General features: G+C 62.4%; 2 protein-coding genes across 9 annotated transcripts in view; one reads left to right on the forward strand and one right to left on the reverse strand.

Moving 5' to 3' along the window:
* The window catches only part of TSPAN9 (tetraspanin 9), a 181,432-nt gene extending 167,937 nt beyond the window's left edge, over positions 1–13,495 (forward strand). For all 3 annotated transcript variants that reach the window (XM_036865742.1, XM_036865743.1, XM_036865741.1), the window contains 6 exons: positions 5,581–5,772; positions 6,129–6,203; positions 7,359–7,460; positions 8,105–8,236; positions 8,575–8,658; positions 10,115–13,495. In XM_036865742.1, the coding sequence (XP_036721637.1) occupies positions 5,581–5,772; positions 6,129–6,203; positions 7,359–7,460; positions 8,105–8,236; positions 8,575–8,658; positions 10,115–10,186 (657 nt within the window). In that variant the 3' untranslated portion in view covers positions 10,187–13,495. The remainder of the gene's footprint in view (positions 1–5,580; positions 5,773–6,128; positions 6,204–7,358; positions 7,461–8,104; positions 8,237–8,574; positions 8,659–10,114) is intronic.
* A 3,820-nt stretch (positions 13,496–17,315) lies between these two features.
* Positions 17,316–19,963, reverse strand: part of TSPAN11 (tetraspanin 11) — a 64,577-nt gene continuing 61,929 nt past the window's right edge. For all 6 annotated transcript variants that reach the window (XM_036866948.1, XM_036866951.1, XM_036866949.1 and 3 more), the window contains exon 9: positions 17,316–19,268. In XM_036866948.1, the coding sequence (XP_036722843.1) occupies positions 19,209–19,268 (60 nt within the window). In that variant the 3' untranslated portion in view covers positions 17,316–19,208. The remainder of the gene's footprint in view (positions 19,269–19,963) is intronic.

Below are 19,963 nucleotides of genomic sequence, written 5' to 3' on the forward strand. Positions count from 1 at the left end.
GGGATGGGGCAGGTAGAGAAGGCGACTTACACAGGCGAACAGGGGCTACGGGGGCGTTGGGGGGGAACTTGGCACGGGGGTGGTGAAGAGGGTGCAAAGGGGGCCTTCTTTTTCAGGTGGGTTTGTGTGTCTGGGTATCCTGTTCCCAACCCCTCCCATCCGTCCCTCCATCCATCCCTCCCTCCCTCCCTCCATCCCTCCCTCCCTCCCTCCATCCCTCCCTCCCTCCCTCCATCCCTCCCTCCACCCATCCATCCCTCCCTCCTTCCCTCCCTCCCTCCACCCATCCATCCATTCATCCATCCCTCCCTCCATCCATCCATCCCTCCCTCCTTCTGTCCATCCCTCCATCCATCCCTCCCTCCTTCCATCCATCCCTCCCTCCTTCCGTCCATCCCTCCACCCATCCCTCCATCCATCCATCCATGGAACAAATATTTCTGCAGTATCCAGGCATGTTCTGGGCCCCACAGTGGGAGAGAAAGGGCTGAGGCGTGAACCTGGCCTGGGAGCACTGGTGTTTTTGTGGAGATGGGCAGCGCGTCTACACAGAGGGCTAGGCAGGGATGTCCAGCCCTGGCACAGGAGGTCACCCCAGGGAGGGCCTCCCTGCACGTTGGGGAGATGGTGGCAGCTGTGGGAGACACAGGCAGTGGCTGCCCTTTGGCTCTAAGCAAGTGAGGGAGGAAGCTCAGGGGGGAGGGTGGTTCAGGGGAGGTTGTGGTTTCACTCCCGGAGAACTGGGATGCTGTGTGAAAAATACATAAGGACACACGGCAGAAACATGTATTAAAACCACAGATCAATGTGGTTGCAACTGAAGATGGGGAAAATGCCATGGGGGTATTGGCTAATTACAGCAGACTTGATAAATGAGGCCATAGCCTGCGGGCCTCAGTCTGCCTGCTGTGCATCTGTTGGATGGGCCCAGGGTGATGAGGAAGATGCTGAGACTCTGAAGGGTCCTGCACCTTCTCCCTTCTGAAGAGAGAGCCTGGAGGAGGGAGATCCGTGGGCATTGCCAAGGGGAGGCGCTGGTCTAGGCCCTGGGGCTTTAGTAACGGACAATACAGACCCAGGTCGTGGCCCCTGTAGAGAGCAGGGAACGGACAAATGCAAGGGTTTGCTCACATTTGGATGCGGGTTCATTTGGAGCCCGAGTGGAAAATACTTGGAAGTGCCCTTGGTTGGGGGAGGGGCAAGGGGCAGGGAGGCTCGGTGGTCAGGGTGGCCCCTGGGCCTGCCTCTGCTTAGAGAGGAGTGCCAGCCCGGCCCGGACCGCAGCAGGGTGGCGGGTGCCTTTGGGTCGGTCGGTTGGCTGGGTCCTGGTGCTTGAGTCACCCCGCCTCGCCCCGGAGTTTCTTCCTGCCGGGGGGCTTGAATCTAGCTGGTTGTCTCTGAGACAACCCTCTGCTTTGGGAAACCAGTTTCCCCGAATGCCACCAGCTGAGCTCTCCAGCACCGAGCTCTGGCTGTGCCCCTGCAGGCCCCGCCTCCTTCCTGTGCCGGGCACCCTCCGTGGGGGGCGGCTCCCCCGTTCCTCCCATCCGTCCCTCGCCGTCCCTGCCCCTGCTGTGGCTTCAGAGATGGCCTCCTGTCCTCTTGCCCTCCCGCCCAGCAAACCCTTTCTGCTGCCATTGCCACCCCCTGGACCTCAGCCTCCAAGCTGCCCCTCTCCAGCCCTCACCAGCTCTGTCGTCCTCCCGTGTGTGTCCCTCTCGGAGCTAGGACGCACCCCACCCTGGAGGGACACACCAGTTCTTTCTCGGGTGTCTGTCTTCTCAGGGAGTCGGTAGCTGGGGGGTGGACACCTGGCTCGGGCAGGGGGCTAGGGCAGGGGTTCTCAATCTCTCTCGGCATTTGGGGCCAGATGGCTCTTTGTTGTGTGAGGGCTGCCCTGTGCCCTGTAGGACACTTAGCAGCGTCCCTGGCCTCTACCCACTCAGGTGCCAGTAGCACCCTCGCCCCAAGTTGTGACAACAAAAAAGACTCGACATTGCCGGATGTCCCCTGGGAATAAAGTTGCTCTGGTGGGACCACCAGCCTGGGGTGAGAACAGCGTGTCTCAGGCTTGGCTGAGCCGGGAAATTCTCTAGTCCAGATGCCACATTTTAAAGGGCATTGGGCCTCAGAGAGGAAAAGAATCTTAGGGTCACACAGGGGAGCAGCATAATGAAGGAGGCATTTCAGGGAAAGGATTCAGGCAGGTCTCTGCAGGCTGGGCTGAAACACAGAGGCCAGAGGCAGGCAGGGGCGCACGGCCGGGACCTGGGCTTGGGGCTGAGGCGGTGGCCTGGCGCCTCTCACCCGTCGGGGGCTCAGCGGGGGTGTCGCCGGGGCTCTGCATCAAATGCCGGGAAGCCAGGTCCCGGGCTGGGCCTGGCAGTGTGATGTCCTAGTCTGGAAACTTAGGGTCTGGGGGCTCTGCTGGTTTTGGGTCAGAGACGGGAGCAGAGGGTCCCTCCATCTCAGCAGGAGGCCGAGGATATGGGGTAAGCAGGGCCTCTTGTTGCCTGCAGGGCCTCATTCATTCAGCGGTGGCCTTCTGGGGGGGGGGACGGGTGTGTGGCTTTGAGAGGAAGGTGCGGGGCTTGGGTCCAGGCTGCCCTGCTGTCCGCAGCAGGCCTCACCTGAGACTTACCCGGGGCAAGGTGACCTCAGACAGGAGGTGAGGGGGAAGCAGGTGTGGCGGTTGGGGAGCAGCTCCGCGGGCTCTGGGGAGCTGGCACAGCAGGTCAGAGGTTGGGGAGTGTGCAGTCACAGAGGTGACTGGCTCCTGGAGGTTCTGAGCTGTTGAGATTTCCCACATGGGGGCCCCTGTCCACGAGGGATACGGGGAGGGGAGGCACAAGGGGACTCTCCCGGGCCCACTCCCGGTGGGAACCGGCTGCTGGGAGGGAGCTGGACAGTCATCCCTTGGTATCCGTGGATGCTGAGGTCCCTTACATAAAGTGGTGCGAGTACCCTGAAGACTTTTCCGGGCCCGGGGACGGTCCCGAGGGGCCCGGTGTCTCCAGCGCAGGGTGGGAGGACGTCCTGCGGCTCCAGGGTCCCAAGGCCAGGCTCCTTACCTGTAGCGAGCGACCTGGCCTGTAGCAAGTGACCCAGCAGCAGCGGGGTCTCCTCTTTTTCATTCCAGGGTCTGGCTTTTAGAGCCATAAATCTTCAGCATGGAGAGCATGAATTTCCATGGTGTGATTAATGAAAGAACAATTGAGCCGGCAGCACAGAAAGTGACCTGATTGAGAGTCAGTGACAGGTTGGCTAAGTCTCTGAGCCTCCCTGCAAACCCAGAGCTCTGACCCGGCCTGGGGCGCCACCTGGTGGTTGCGAGTGTGGGTGGCACCCAGTCCCTGGCTGAGCTGGGTGGATGCCCCGTTGGGTGGGGGGCCGCTCTGGGGCTGGTGTGCCCACACCGCGGACTCGGCCCGGTTCCAGCGGGGCTGCCGCAGGGCACGGGGCGAGGGCGGCTGTCCACGGCGTGGGGCCCCAGCAGCTGCTCCGCTCGGCCGGCTCCATCTGCAGCCCTGGGAGCTGTCTCCGGTTTAGTGCCGCGCCGGAATAGCCCCGCTTCTTTCGACATGCCCCGTCTGGACCACCTTTCCGTCTCCTCATTTATCGAAATCCTACTCAGGCGTGGAAGCCGAGCAAGCCCTTCCAAATACATCTCGAATTGGACCGTCTCTCGGCACTCCGGCACGGCCTCCCGCTGGAGGTCCCCCAGCCCCGCCGGGTCCCCTGGTCACGGCAGTGGCCTCTTGATGGCTCGCCCGCCGCACTTTGCCCGCCGATGCCCTATTCTCCACACAGCAGCCGGAGTGACCGACTGAAATCACAGATCGCGTCCCTGTCCTGCTCCCGGACTTCCCATCCCATCAAGAACACCACCATTTTCTTTCCCGGTGCCCGCGACGTCCCACCCGCCGGTCCCCCACCACTGTCCCCCTGTCACCTCCGGCCCCCGGCGGGCCAGGCTCCCCCCACCCAGGGCTTTGCACTGCTGTTTCCTCTAGAACATTCTTCCCCCGCTTATTCGCGTGCTTATTTACTTCCCCTCTTGTGGGTTCCTCCTCAAGCGCCACCTTCCCGAGGGGCCTTCCCTGCCCCCTGCCCCCGCACTCCTTCTCATCCTGACTGTTTTTCTTCACAGCACCTGGAAGTCTGTCGTGTGCTTGCTTGTGTGTCCCCTCTTCCCCAGGGCGGGTCTCTGCCGGCGCCGTTGCCACCGTCGCCCCGTGCTCAGGGCAGGGCCCGGCTTTAACGAGCAGGCGCTCCATTCCGGTTTGTGGAGCAGATGAGAGAGGAAGTCGTCTCCTTGGGCAGCCTCTGCCGGTGCCTGGTCTTCCCGCTCTCCACCTGCTTGTGGCCGCCTGGCCCTCACTGCCACGTGTCCGCTCCCCGGAGCGAGGGGCAGCTCGAGAGCAGAGATGGGCTTGCATCCTGGGGGGCGCAGCACGGCGCCCGGCTCGGGACCTGTCTCCCGGAGGCCGGCGCCTGGCCCTGGTCACCCTCTTCACAGGCCTTCTTTCTTTTCAAGTCTCACAACGGTCCAGAAGGGGGGTGGTAGTGTCTCATTCCCCACCTGCCCCGTCCACGTGCCTGAGGGGCTGCCCCCTCCACCTGGCACCTGAACTCTGTGCCACTTACTTGGCCCCCATGCACACGGCCTGGGGTGGGTGCTGCCCTTCCCTGGCTCCCATCTGGTCCGAGCGGAGGCCCTGGGAAGGCAGGTCCCTAACGTGGCGGCTGTGGCTCCTCTGTGCTGTAGGTACTCGGTAAATACCTGTCGACCGATTGACTAGCTCCTCAGACCCCGCAGACATCCTTGAGCCCCTGGAGGGAGTGGGGGGAGAGTCAGCTTACGGAGTGTAAAACAAGGCTGCCGTGGAGAGCTGCAGCCCAGGGGATGGGAAACTGCAGCCCCGGGCATCGCAGCCCCGGGGGTGCCGTGGGGCGGAGTGGGTTCCAGCCGGGGGTGGCGGCCGCTCCCTGGGATGGATGGTGAGGCCACGGGGGACCCATGCCCTGCACGTCGGCCAGCCCCTCAGCCAGGCCAGGGAGCCCCTTCCTATTTCCATCTGTGTGAAATTTGTTCTTCCAGCTCCTGAGGACCATGGGCAAGTGGCCCTTCCGGTCAGGGCAGCGGGACCCAGTCACCGCAGGGTCTGGCTCTGAGAAACTGGCTCAGCGGTTCCCTCCCAAACCCCTCACTTGCTTCCATGACCACGTGGCCCCTCCCTGCCTCCTTCCTGAGCGCCAGGCCCTCCTCTGCTGAGTGGGACCCCCATGGCCATGCACGTGCAGCTAGGACCTTCCGTACTTGTTACATGCTTTCCCTGTGCCTTGTTTAATTTGTCCTCATTGACGTGACCCTCCGAGCTTCGAGAAGCTGGTGCCATCCCGTTTGACGCGGAGAGGCTGGGGGCTTTGTGCAGGTCACACCACCCAGCTGTACCCTGTCCGTGTCTCATGGTTGGGGCCGGGGGCAATGGGGGCAGTGGAGGGAAATGCAGTCCTTTGAGTCCTGTGGAGACGGATACCAGAGCAGTGCCGGGCTAACAGGCTTCCCTTTCTCTCCAGCTCTGTGGCTGTGGACTGCTTGGAGTGGGCATTTGGCTCTCCGTGTCCCAAGGCAATTTTGCCACCTTCTCCCCCAGCTTCCCATCACTGTCTGCAGCCAACCTCGTCATCGCCATAGGCACCATCGTCATGGTGACGGGCTTCCTCGGCTGCCTGGGGGCCATCAAGGAGAACAGGTGCCTCCTCCTGAGTGTAAGTTGGACCCCAGCCCCCCAGCCCTCTGAACGCTGGATCGCCCTGCATTTGAGCCACTGAGCCCACTGGGTGCCCAGCCTGAGCCCGGAGAAGTAGCTCCTAGAATGGTCTTTGCCTGACCCCACCCCTCTTCCTCATGATGGGCTACCCCTGCCCTAGGTGCCCCTCCCACTCCTTAACTGGTGTCTGCCTTATGTCCCTCCCCTCCCCATCTGGGAGTCCTCGGGAGCCGTGGCCTCTCCCATACCTGGGAAATCCGGTCTAGGTGTTACCTGTCCCCTGACGTCCCGTTTGCACCCCGTCCCCGGCCGTGAGCACTGCCGCGTGCCCACGCCTGGACCTTCTCTTTGCAGTTTTTCATCGTCCTGTTGGTCATCCTCCTGGCGGAGCTGATATTAATTACCCTCTTCTTTGTCTACATGGACAAGGTAAGCCTTCCAGGAAGGGAGGGGACGTATGGAATTTCATCGCCCCTGGGGGTGGGTCTGGGAAGCCGGAGGAAAAGCAGTGACAGTTCGTACTTGTGAGGAGAGGAGCGCTAAGAAGGGCCCAGAGGAGAGGTTTTGGTGGGGGGCTTATTACCCTGTGTAGTCTTAGGAAGTGGAGTCCTCTAATGACCCAGGGATGCCACGGACGGCCTCTGGCACAGAGAGCTCCCCGTCACTGGGAGTATTCAAACACAGTTGTGGGGAAGGGATGCAGAGCTCACTAGGTGTCTGGGCTGGGTGATAGGAGGGTAACCTACTGGTAGCACAGGGGAGGCTTCCAGGTGACAGTGCGTCGGGCTCACAGTGGAGGCAGCTCTGCTTCTACGTCCAGAGACCTTTGGGGACAGACAGCTGCTCCCAGGCTGCACCGGGGGTTCAGGAGGGTGGAGCGGGGACCCCTGGTGACGCCGCCAGGCTGGACAGTTCCCTGCAAAGTTGGGGAACTTCTTCTGGGACCACCAGGAACGATTGGCCAAGCGCAGGCTTCGGGCTCGGTGGGCCCTTTGGGTGTGTTGTACCCGGAACCGTGTTACCATCTTCTCCTTGGTCCTGAAAGAGGTGCCCGGGCCTCACTGAGAGGGAGAGGCACTCTTAGCATTTGTAACAGTAGTTCCTTTGCATCTCTGAAAAGGAGGCACGAATAATGCTGAGAGATCCCTGCGGGCCAGCCTTGTTCTCAGTTCTTTATAGGAGTCCTTTCCTTTAACTCTGACAACAATCCCAGAGGTAGATGTTATTTTCCAACTTCACAGACAAAGCAGAGGTGGACCCACGCTCGGGATGGTTGATCTGCACCCTGCGGTTCCCAGGCTGTGTCCCGACAGGGGCAGCGTTGGGGGGTGTCGTGGCCTGGGGGCAGGGTGGCCTGTGCGGGGCTGGTCCTGGGACCAGGGCAGCTGAGGGGCTTGGGCTGTCCCCGCCTCCGTGTCACAGCTCTGGCCCGAAGAGCTCGGCTCTCCAGGGTCACCGCCCCGTCCCCAGCGGGCCTCCCCAGCCCGGGAGAGCTGTGGCCAGCTGTCCTGGCCGACCTGGGAGAGCTGGGGAGCAGGGCGGCCTCCTGCTCTCCCCCGACCTGAGTCTGCCCTCACCTGTCAGGTGAACGAGAACGCCAGGAAGGACCTGAAGGAAGGCCTGCTGCTGTACAACTCGGAGAACAACGTGGGGCTTAAGAACGCCTGGAACATCATCCAGGCCGAGGTGCGGGGTCGTGCTGGGCAGGGGGGCGGGGCCTGGGCCTCAGACTCTGGGACCCGGCTGGGCACCCCGGCTCTCTGGGTCAGACACCGTGCGGCAGCCGCAGAGGGGTGGGGGGGTCGGGGAGGACGGCAAGCAGGGCCTGGACGTGGCCTGCAGCTGCGGGGCCCAGGGAGCTGGGAAGGACGGATGATCGGGAGGGCACCTCGTCCAAGCCCTTCCTTTCTGAAGCTTTGGCACGAACGACAACTTATTTTAGCAGCGGGGTTGCCTCCCTTGTCATGACTCAGGAGGCTCTGTTCTAAGAGGAAACGAGTCAGCACAGTCCCAGCGGGCTGAGTGCTACAGCCAGCTTGGGACTATCCACAAAGCCAAGAGCCAGGGGGCTGGTGGGCGAGCGGAGGGCTGAGCGCCCTGCCCAGCGCCCAGCGCCCAGCGCCCAGCTCAGAGGGCAGGCGGCATTGCCTTCTCCCCATCCAGCCTCCAGGAAGGAGCGATCACTTTCTCCTCTGGGCCCAGCTGAGGCCCTAAGAAGGGATGAGAAGGCTGAACTCCAGGCGGCAGCTCCCGTGGGGGCTGGGTGGCAGGGGAAGCCCAAGGGGGACGCCGGGTGTGGCCCGTCTGACCCCGTGCCCCTCCCCCCACAGATGCGGTGCTGTGGTGTCACCGACTACACAGACTGGTACCCGGTGCTGGGGGAGAACACGGTTCCCGACCGCTGCTGCATGGAGAACTCCCAGGGCTGTGGGCGCAACAGCAGCGCCCCCGTGTGGAGGACGGTGAGGCTGCACCCCACCCCACCCCAGGGGTCCGTGCGGTGGACAGCCTGGGGACGGTGGCCCGGGCCACCAATGTGGAACGGGCGGGGGCGCACAGGCCTGAAGCCAGAAGGCAGGTGGGAAGTGGGGGATCTGGGCCCACATCTGGGGGCGTCGGAGGTCAGGGGGAATGGGGTCTGGGGCTGTGCGGCGGGGCGTTGTAGGCGGAACCCCTGGGGGAGATGCCCGAAGGCAAGAGGACCGGGGCTGGGGGCAGGGGCAGAGGCGCAGCGAGGTAGGGGCCGGGCGAGGGCCCCACGGTCACGCCAGCGCCTGAAGCTCTGGTCCTCGCTCCGCAGGGCTGCTACGAAAAGGTGAAGACGTGGTTTGATGACAATAAGCACGTGCTGGGCACGGTGGGGATGTGCATCCTGACCATGCAGGTAAGGGGGCCGCCCAGCCTCACGCAGCCCAGCCCGAAAGCCCGAGGGAGAGACAACCGGTGGGCAGCCCTGCCCCTCCCCGCCCGGCCTGCTCCCCCGGGGCCTGCGCGAGCCTGCAGGGCGCTGCTGTGTCACTGTCACATCCCTCTGAGCCTTGGGCCTGTGCTGGCATCGCAGGAAGCCCCCATGGGTTTGCTTGTGACATGCCTGTCCCCACAGCACGGGGACGTTTACCCTGTGACTGGACTGAACGGCGGTGAGTCCTCAGGCATCAGTCGTGAGCAAGGCCTACAGGCGGCCTCCGCGGGGTCTGTCCCATCCCGTGGGATACGTGTGATCTGGCAAGTGGCTTAGCTGCTGTGCCGTCGTTTACACATCCGTGTAGTGGGCGTGATCGTGGGCCACTTCTTAGCGTTACATGAGTTTAATACCCGAAACGTCGCACAGGGGAGGTGCTCGGGAAGGGCTCGCTGCCCTTAGCCAGTGTTTCGCGGGCAGCCGTGCTGTGCAAGGCCCAGCGTGGGTGACGGAGGGGGACTCGGAGGGGCCCCCGGCTCCCTCCTTGAAGAGAAGGCTGACGTGGTGAGAGCAGGAGAGCCCCCGGCCTTTCTCGGGGAGCATTATGGGCTCCCTCCTTGCCCACTTGTGTGTAACTCCTATCCCTGGTGACCACCTGACCCTAACTGGTCCGTCCACGGGAAGATGAGCATCCTGCACGAAGTCCCCTTTCTTCCCTAGACCCCGCGGGCCTGACCGTGTCTGCTTATCTGCGAGCCTCCGAGCTTAGCGGACAAGCCACTGTCCCTGCTCAGGGCTCTGACGGAAGACGGGCTCGCGGGAGCAAGGGTCTCTCCGGTGCCAAGAGTGGGGCTCGGCTCAGGGCTGCCTGCAGCCAGGCCTGGACCAGGACGCCGGGGCCAGGCTGGGCCACTCGGTTTCCAAGGTCACGGGCAGACCTTGAGTGTGAGTGCCGCGGGAAGTACGGGGTCTCTGGCCGCGCGGTGCGCGGCGAGTGCCGGTGCCCAGGAGGCCGCAGGCTGGCTTCCTGCAACTTCTGCTCTGCTCGGGATCAGGGGGCTGAGGGGACCCAGATGAGTGGTAACGTCCTCCCAACGCAGCAGCGGTCAGACGCCACGCCGTGTACCCCAGGACCCCGTGGAAGTGAGGTGGGGGCTGTCAGTGTCCTGCCGCTCCCCCCCACGCCCCCAGCTCCCCGTCGGCTGCCACTTAGGGTCAGGTCCTGTCCTCACCGCAGCGCTCTGAAACAGCAGGTTTCTGGGCCTTGGAGCTCGGTGACGTCCCGCACGGACAGTTCGAGCGGCTGAGGTCCCCGCGTGCAGCCTCCTCTTTTCTGCATTGTCCTCACTCCGCCAGCATCTGCATCCTGCAGGGGGCTGCCTCGCGCGCTCTGGGTGCCCGTGGCCCCCATCTGAGGCCCCTTCCCCGTGTCTTTCAGATTCTGGGCATGGCCTTCTCCATGACCCTCTTCCAGCACATCCACCGGACTGGGAAAAAATACGATGCCTGAGCGGGCCGGCCGAACGCCCCGGCCCCGCGGACACTGTGCCAGGGGAGAGGCCTTCAGCTTGTGTTGCCTGCCCGCACCCTCCAGACCGCTGACCCCTGCGCCCGCCGCCCCGGCCCGCCTTCCCCGCCACCCGCTGCAACCTTCTCGGCGGGCGGAGGCCAGGGAGGAGAAGGCACAGAGACCTTGGGGTGCCGGGGCGCCCGGATTCCTGTGCATTTGCCAAAGAAGACAGGGTGGGCGGGGGGTGTGCTCTGGGAGCCCCCCGGCACCGGTGCGCTTCTGCCCTGTCCTTCCTCCGCTGACACTTTGTCCCTGCGTGGCGTGGGGCGGGAGGCGCAGGGCTCCCTCCCGGTGGAGACTGCCCGGCGGAGGCCCCCGCGCCCCCGGCCCCCCGGAGAGCGGGTGCGCGGGCGCGGGCGGGGCGGACCGTCTCCCGGCCGGGCCCCTGGAAACATCTCGCCCAGGCTTTTTATACCTTACAGTGTAGCTTTTCTATTTTATTTTACTCTGATTACGATTATTCAGGAATACTATCTCTTGGATAAGTTTAGGGTTAGCTTTCTGATTTATAACTTTTTACTGTGTTGATTTCTGTAATGGTTTGATTTTCTTTCCGAGGGTGGGGACAGGCGGGGACAGGGCGTGTCCGCCCGGTTTCTGTCAGGACAGACCGCTGTGCACACTCAGGAGGCTCTCGCCAGGATGCACTGAGGGAGGGGGAGCAGGGAGCCTGGGAGAGGCAGGGGAGAGGGGGGCACAGGAGGCCGCACGGGGCCGAGGCCTGCAGGGTGCAGCGTTTGCCGGGGCCCAGGCCGCGTTAGAGGCCAGGGCCGGGGGTCCTCTGGGGGCGCGGGTGCTTTGCTGGGAACGAGGCCGAGCGGTCGTGGGTCCTTATGCGTCACTGCTGAGCAGCTCTTTTTCCATTCTTCCTCCCTCCTGCCCTCTGTGGGCCCGGGAGGCTCCCTTCCACCCCTGCGGGCATTCCCGCGACAGGTTCTGCAAACCCGTTATTTCACAGACATTCCTGCTAGAAACTCGTGGACAAATACCTCTCTAGTTCAGATGCTGCTCACTCTCTCACATTGCTTCTGGAAGGGGAAGCGGTCCTTCCGTGGAGCTGCTCAGACAGCAGCAGAGGACCCACGACCACCAGAGGGAGGGCGGAGCCGTGATCGGTCCAGCCAGAGTCACTCGGCTGCTGACTCCCTGCTGGGAGGGAGGGAGGGATGTCCACCCGGGTCCCAGGACCCTCACCTCCTTCCTTGGGGTTCATGGATGCTGGGGTGACTGGTGATCACGTCCTCTGTGACCCCAAGGAAGAGTACCGAAGACCCAAGAGAGGTCAGACGGGATCCTGTTACAGTAGCCCCAGGACAAAGCAGCCTGAGTCAGGGCCTGGAGATGGACAGTTGGGGGGCATCCGCCCACAGCGAGGTGCCCCCACTAGGGTTCATGCTGGTCTAAGCAAGTTGTGCAGTTAAAAAAATAAGTCAAGAATCCATGGGGCTGAGCTTGGAAAGGTTCCCCACCAGCTGGTACTTCCCCAGGTGGGCCTCGCCTGGGCGCTGCCTTTGTTCTGCACTGTTTGGATGGGTGCCCTGACCTCCCGGGGGGCCCTGTCTCCTCCCCAGCCTCCACCTGTCTGTTCCGAGAGCTGAGACCTGGCCACCCAGCCAGCAGCCCCCTTCTCCCCTTAAGTACAAGACGGTTGGGACCAGGAGTACAGAACTTTTGGTGTGTTCAGGAGTCGAGCTTTTGGGTGCGGGGGAGCGGAGAGTAGGGTGGTCTCAGCGAGTTGGGCAGAGTAGAGAACACCTCCTGAGACGGGAGTGGGCGTGATCATGGGAAAGCCTGTGGGCAGGGCTGTGGGTGGAGGCCACAAGGGACCGGCCCTCCCCACCCTCTGGCCCTGCCTTCCTGGGAAGGAGCTTCGGCCACCTCCCGGGAGCCCAGGTCTGCAGAGCCCAGAGCGGATGCACCACCATTCCACTGCGAGGGACCCTCCACAAACAAGCATTCGAGTGGCACAGTGGGACTGCTGCATAATGGGTTTGTCTTGGGGGGTTGTTTATGCCTATCAATGCAATGTAAAATTTTTGTTAAAATCAACAGCAAAAGCCTAGCACCTTGGGGGTGTATGGCCTCGCTAGCATCTTGTTTCTGGAGCTTAAGGGGCGTCCTCCGGCCCTGGGGCCCTTGCCTCCGGCTCCCTCCTCCCGCCAGCCCCTGCCCCGTCCGTCTGTCCACAGAGCCTTGTCCACAGTCCCCAAAACTGCCTTCTCGCCTGACCCTGTGCTCGGCTGTTCCGTCATTTGGCGAGTCCACACCAGGCGGCAGGCTCCGCGCACGGCGGCGGGGGGGCTCCTCCCAGCCCCTCGCCCATCGTGCAGAGCGGTCCCCACCCCGCACAGAAGGCGTGCCGTGTGATGTCCGTGATGGGGCCCAGCACCTTCTCAGTTTCTCCCGACCCTGCTCTCGTGGGCAGCACTACCTGAGTGAAACCGCTCCCTGGCGACTCCCCTGCCAAGGTCACAGTTAGCTCAGTGGGGTCTGATGCAGGTAGTATACAGAGTTGACTCCCAAGGCCAAGGTCCTGCAGACGTCAGGGGAGTGCCTGTCTCCACTCGGCCTCTCTCTGCAGCCGTCTCGCAAGGGAGGTGAGCCAGCAGGGCTGAGCACGGCCCTTGGGGACCCCAGCAGGTGCCGACCCCTGTTCCCCTGCTGGAGACCCTCTCCTCTCTCCCCTCCAGCGTGGGCCTGCGTCGTGGCCTCTCACGCTGGAAAGGTCGCTGACCCACCCCAGACCCTCATGCAGGTGTTCTGGTTTGACTTGGACCAGATGGCCGTCCCTCCTTGCTTTGGTGGCCGAAGAGTGGTCCAGGTGGATGGAAACGATGTCCGCGCCTCTCCGGCCCCTGCCCACCGCTGGTGGAGGTGCTAACAGCAGGGACCCGGCCAGGACGGAGCGGGAGCCGGTACCTGAGGCCCACCCTGCCCCTCGGCCCTTCAGGGCCGGCCTCCTGTGTTCCCGTTCTCCCATCCCCCCTCCGCCGCCGTGAGGCCAAGTCCAGGGCGTGTCCTCGCCTCGCCACGCTGACCGGGCCCCTCGAGGGCCAGGCCTGGGGCTTGTGCCCACACCCTGCCCGCTGGGGCAGCGTGGCCGAGCGGGGGGCACGCGTGCTGGTTTCAAAGCACTTTTCTGCTTGCGATGCCATATCTGTGCGCTACCTTCATCCTGGTCCTGGCTTACGGAACGCCATGTTTTTAGCATGTTTTTAAATAAAAACTGATAACGTGTCAAAAGCACAAGCAGCCTGTCTCTTTGTGGTGTTTGTGTCCACTGAGCCACGACTGTGACTTTTTCACGAGGTGGTTGGTGTGAGGGACCAGCCTGCCTTGTCCACGCACAGCGCACGGCGAGGACCTCTCCTCCCCTCCTCGGGCCCAGGCTACAGATCTGCTGGGCGGGGAGGGGTCTCTGGGGTTGGGGGCCTGTCCCGGCGGCCTGAGCTGGCCGCACGAGAGGCCAGCTCCCACCTCGGCGTCTGCCACCCGCCACAGATGGCCAGTCCTGGGGTCCTGTAAGTGTGTGAGGGAGGGGCCGGGAACAAGTTATCAGAGGCCCCCAGTGGGGCTGGGCAGGGGTCGCAGCTTGTGAGCCGGTGGGTGAGTTTGAACTTTAAGCTAAGAGCAGTGGGTGCCCGCTGAGAGGTTTGAAGCCCGTGGGACCAGCTCAGCTCTGCCCTTGAGCGCCATCCCTCTGGCTACAACGTGAGAACGAAGGGAGTTACCAGCGGGATGGGGGAAACATGACAGGGACCCGCGGGAGGACCGACAAGCCTTGGTGATGGACCAGATTTGCTGGGGAGAGAAGGAACCTTCCTGTCATCCCCCCAGCGCGAGCCCCTCCCCCACAGGAGAGGACTCCTGGAACCAGGACGGGCGGCCGCGTGGGTCTCGCGGGCTGCGAGCTTGCGTGGCAGGGGGTGGATGGGCAGAGCTGCAGGCTGTAACTAAATCTCTCTCCTTTTGTTGGTGTTGGGTCACAGCTCGTGAAAATGCCTTTGTGTGCACTATAGATCCCTCCTGACCACAACTGTTTTTATCGGCTGTCGGTCGCGCCTGAGCTTTCACCCATAGAGAGGTACCACGCCTGGTGGAGAGAGCACTGGTCGGGAGGACCGGCTCGGCTCCCACCCTGCACGTGGTTGGCGTCCGTGTGAGCACCTGCGTTCTCGGCTGAACTTGTCTTGGTTTCATCATCTGCAAAATGCGGACAATACGTATTTTACAGATTTGCTGCGAGGACTAAATAAAATCATGTATGTAAAGACATCCAGGGCTTCCCTGGTGGCGCAGTGGTTAAGAATCCGCCTGCCAGGCCTTCCCTGGTGGCGCAGTGGTTGAGAATCTGCCTGCCAATGCAGGAGACACGGGTTCGAGCCCTGGTCTGGGAGGATCCCACATGCCGCGGAGCGGCTGGGCCCGTGAGCCACAATTGCTGAGCCTGCGCGTCTGGAGCCTGTGCTCCACAACAAGAGAGGCCGCGACGGTGAGAGGCCCGCGCACCGCGATGAAGAGTGGCCCCCGCTTGCCGCAGCTAGGGGAAGCCCTCGCACAGAAACGAAGACCCAACACAGCCAAAAAATAAATAAATAAATAAATAATAATTTAAAAAAAAAAGACTTTAAAAAAAAAAAAAAAAAAGAATCCGCCTGCCAATACAGGGGACACGGGTTCGAGCCCTGGTCCGGGAAGATCCCACATGCCGTGGAGCAACTAAGCCCGTGCGCCACAACTACTGAGCCTGCGCTCTAGAGCCCACAAGCCACAACTACTGAGCCCGCGTGCTACAACTACTGAAGCCCGCGTGCCTAGAGCCCGTGCTCCGCAAGAGACGCCACCGCAATGAGAAGCCCGCGCACCGCAACAAAGAGTAGCCCCCGCTCGCTGGAACTAGAGAAAGCCCACGCGCAGCCATGAAGACCCAACACAGCCAAAAATAAATAAATTAAAATAAATAAATTAAAAAAAAAAGAAGACATCCAGCTTGTTCTGAACCAGAGTAGGTGCTTGGCAAGAAACTGGTCAAATCTGGGGCCTCAGGAGTCCCCAAACAAGAGGTGGGACCCCAAGGAAGAACATCCCCCTGGCTGAAAACTGGAGTTGCTAGAGAGTGATCTGGGGGGCGGAGTTGGATGGAGTGTGGAGGGGGGATAGAGCTCGGGAGATGTGCGGGCTCGGTGGGCAAGCTTCCCCCCCTCACCCCCCGGGGGGCTTGTTCTGCTCTGCTGGTCCAGTAGCAGCATTCAATAATCCACAGAAGTCAGAGGGAAGTCAGATTAAGTGAATGTCACTTTGAACACAAAAATATTGGCATTGCAATGGTTCCTTCTTAAAGTGTTCGGCAAAGACTTGGAGGCTATTGATTTAGCCATCTTGTTTTTGCTGTGTAACGCAGTCATGGGGATGGACTAGTGTGTCTCCTTAAACTAACAAAAAGGATAACAACACTCCACAGGGCATGCCCGGGCCAGGCTCTCCGGCTGAAGCTGCTGCTGGGCTCTCCCTGTCGAGGCGCTTACATGGCAGCTGGGGCACCCCCGAGCACTGCCCAGCTGCCCTCAGTGCCCCTCGATGCTGAGCAGAGGGGGGGGACTGGTGTAGCCAGGCCCCAGTGTGCTCTGTGGGTCTGGTGGGTAGAGCCTGCTGCCACCCAGAGAGTTTTCTTCGGGTGGCTGCAGAGCTCAGGGAAGCAGCCTCGCCCAATGTCTGCAGCCAGGCTGATCCAACGTGTGGACAGGCGAGGCCGTCTCACTGGTCAACGGCATCAGGAAGCTCCTTGTCGTTTGCCCCCCTCTCCCCGCACTGAATTCCTGCAGGGCCAATATAGTCTCAATAGATATCTTCTGTCAACAGACCCAGTTCCCAAAAGGACTCAGCCTTCCTACTTACTGGTTGGCAACTCAGGGAAAGCATGTGAAATTTGATCTCTGGTCCCCAACCTGGGGTTCCCTAAACCCCAGTTAGGGACTTTCAGGGATACTTACAGCTTTTGAAAAGTCTGGTGGAAACCGTTCCCACCTCGTGAAACGGTGCCAATGGGAATATTAGCCCTCTTGGCTCTGGCTGGCCTGGCTGACGACAAAGTGCAAGGACAGAGTCTGGACCTTGCTGACGGACAGGGCTGGATTCGTGCTTTACTGACCGCCCTCTTCACCCCCCGACCTGACCCAGAGGGTCCCCCAGGCCCCCCTGCTGGCCGTCAGTCACTGTGTCACCATCTTCAGCCACTGCGTTGTCATCTTCAGCCAGTGACGGATGCAGGGGGAGAGGCGAGCGGGGCTTCCTGTGTCCCCACTGACAGCCTGTCCATTCTCAGCTGGGGGAGGGAGGGAACCAGGGTCCAGCTCGCGGCAGCCCAACCACTGCAGCCTGACAGCCTGGCCCTCGGAGCTGGGAAGGAGTGGCAGGTGACGGGCCCGCCGGCAGGCACTGAGGGCGACAGCTTCGCAAAGGTTTCTTGCTGCTCACCCACCTGACCAGGGCCCCGCTGACTGCCAGCCTGTGTAGACAGCAGTGCCCACCACCCCCAGCGCTGCTTGTGTGCAGTGGGGAGGGGCCTGCAGGGGTGCCGGCCCCCCGGGCACACTTGAGCGTTTGTGCGGACACGCGTGCATACTCACGCTCACGGTGATGGTGCAGGTGAGCAGACATGCCAGCCCAACAAGACAGATGTGCTCAGACGTGCCTAGACCGGGTCCAGCCCCTGACTGATACCCAGGCCATCGGAGGGCAGCCCCGTGGTCGTTCAGAGAATAATCTCGACCAAGATGCTGGCGTGACACAGGAGGAGGGCAGGGCTGTGGACTCCCCTGCAAGGTGGGTTCCCCTCGGGGACATCCCTGGTAGATGGAGGGCTCACACAGTGAACGGGACCGTCGGGTTCGCACCAGGCGAGGGGCTCGCGCCCAGCCTGCAGACCCCCCCCCCACCGTGCCCCCGTCTTGGGGCCCCCCCGAGCCCAGCTGGCCCAGGTGCTCCCACGGACCCCAGCCCCGCCCACCTCAAGCAAGTTTTCTAGACAGAAGAGTGAATGAAACAGAATGAACGCTTTCTGTCACAAAAGACGAAGCATTTACTTCCTTCTGGCTTCACGCTGGGCAACCTGGGGCCCCCAGCTTCTCTGAATTACGATGGAAGCCGCTTTGCTTTGGGGTGAAAAAGTGCCCCCCCCCCCGCATCTGGGGACGGGGACAAATGAACTGGTCCCCGTGGAGAAACGCTGCCACTCTGGAGCGGGGTGGCCCGGGGTCCCGGTACCGGCGGGAGAGTGTGACGTCAGCCTGTATCTAGCCCTGCAGAGAACTTGGGACTTACGGTGATTTTTCGATGATAGGCACGCACCCCAGGAAGTTGGAGGGCAGCAAAGATAATCGCAGCACCATGTTTCTTGGCTTTGGTGCAGTCTGGGGTTGCTGGAAAGCTGGCCTCCCTTTTAATGAACTGGCATCGGTGACCCCAGGGCCCTGTCTAACAGCGCCCGGAGGATCCCAGGGCAGGAGGGGCAGTCCGCCCCGGGGAGGCTGCTGTGCCCCCTGCTCGTGTGGGTAACCCCTGTTCGGGGAGTGTGCGGTTTTGGTACAGTTGGGGCTGTGCTGGGGACAGCGGTGACCCCCAAATGGGAAAGAAAACACCCTTCACCAGGGACCGAGCTGGGCCCGCAAGAGACTGGGGAGGCGAGGTGTGACCTTTCCTGGCCTTGGCCTCAGCATCACGGCGGTGGGAAGGAGGAGGAGGGGACTCCAGGGCCCGGGACACGAGGGCCGGCGGGGGGATCTCTGCCCGCTTGTAATGGCCACGTGGAGGGGGACGGGCTATGGGGGTCTCATGAATTGATACGTGTTCTTTGGAAAACTGCCAGCACCTGTGCTCTGTATTTCCTAGGATTTTCTTTTAGTTCTCCCCCCATACCTGGGAAAGTTCTTCCTGAAAATTCCCTGATTCACCCCCAGTATGACAAGCTAAGGAAGGGGCTATATTCTCTCTGGGAAGCAGTGGGGCTCCTGCAGGCCACGTGGTGACGGCCTGGTGGTCTGGGAGTGTGGGCCCAGGAGAAGTAGTTTCCAGGCAGAGCATCCCCTCTGCTCAGAGCTGCACCTTCTCAGCGGCTCCAGCTTTGCAGGGTCTGTGATTTGGTTTAATCAGGAAGGATTTTACTCCCACCAACATTAAGAGCTGAAGATGGTTTTAAAAACCTGGGCTTCCCGAGATTCAAGCCATGGACAGGAGACCCCCGACGGGCATAGGGCTAGAGACGGGGCTTGGGGCCAAGGTCCCCCAGGGGGACCTCTCCCGGGGAGGGGCCCAAGGCAGGCCCCTGCTTCCGGCCCTGGCGGCTCCACCCCCCCTGTGCCGCCCAACCCCGGCCCTGCAGGAAGGAACTGGGCCACCGGACACTCCCTTCCAGGTGAGAAGGCGTGGTGGTGGGCAGAAGGCTGGGTCTTCTGGGGGGCAGAGCCAACCCTCCCTGCCCACCCGATGCATTTCCCGGGCCGGGGGGAGAAAAGCGCACCCAGCAGAGGCACGAGGCAGGATGCTGAGCGTGGGTGGGAAGCTCACGGGCCCAGTGTAAGCCTCCCAGAGGGGTCAAGGTTCCTAGCCCTGGTTCAGGGTTCAGGAGCAGGGAGGGAGCCCAGCCTGAGCCCAGCCCCCTGCGGTCCACGGGAGCCCATGCCCGGCGAGGCTCTGGCTGTGGTCTCCCAGCAGGCTCCGCCCCCGGCCTGGGGGTTCCGGCGGTGAGCCCACAGAAGTGCAGGGAGGGGGCTGAGGGTCCCCGGCCCGGGTGGGGGGCTGCAGGGGCCATGGTCTCAGGCACTTGCGGGTCCCAAGGGGCTGGGCACAGAGTAGGGGTTGTTTCCGGGAGCTTCTAGGCCAGCTGATGCTGACGTCGCAGGCCTGGCCGATGGGACTTGGGCCCCTGAACTTGCGAGGGGCAGTGCGACGGGGACAAGGTCGGCCGTTAGTAAAAATGCAGCTGGACCCTCCGGTGCAAACAGCAGGTGAGAATCATCCCGCAGATCTGCCGGGTGGAGAGAGCAGAGGGGCAGAGAAATCAGAGCCCGCTAGTGTGCCGGCCAAGGGCGCCCCGGAGCCGGGCTTCGCACCCCCAAGTGCCCCCTGGGGACCTGATCAGGGGCAGGTTCCGACTCAGGAGGTCTGGGGTGGGGCCTGGGACTCTGCATTTCTAACAAGCTCCCAGGTGGTGCTGGGGGTGGAGGTGGGGACCGCTTTGAGAACCACTAGCCAAGAGCGGTACTTCTCACACTTGGATGGTCACAGATCGCCCGGGGACCTTGTTATGCTGCAGATTACAGTTCTGTGGCCTGGGTGAGGGCCTGCACGTCTAACAAGCTTCCCGCCCACACGGCGGCTCTGTGGTCCCAGATCTTCTGTGGAGATGGCCTGATTTTATTAGATTCCGAACGGTGACACCGCCACTCCCTCGTTGCTGGCTGAAGCAGCCTTTCTGGAGGAAAGTCTGTCTGTCTTGCTGCTCTCAGATACCAGAGAAAAACAAGGCCCCGGAGTCGATTCTCTGGCTGACGTGCAGGAGGGGAAGCTGAAGCTCTGAGTGGAGGGCCCAGAACCGTCACCAGCTCATCTTGTAAATCAGCTGGGGACGCGGCACCAACCCCAGGCCCGGGCAGCCTGCCTGCCAGCCCCTCTGTCCCGTCTCCTAGCGGCCCGGAGTCGGGCAGTGCTGGGCAGTCGCCT

The sequence above is a fragment of the Balaenoptera musculus genome, chromosome 10 (genome assembly GCF_009873245.2).
Source record: "Balaenoptera musculus isolate JJ_BM4_2016_0621 chromosome 10, mBalMus1.pri.v3, whole genome shotgun sequence".
Lineage (NCBI taxonomy): Eukaryota > Metazoa > Chordata > Mammalia > Artiodactyla > Balaenopteridae > Balaenoptera > Balaenoptera musculus.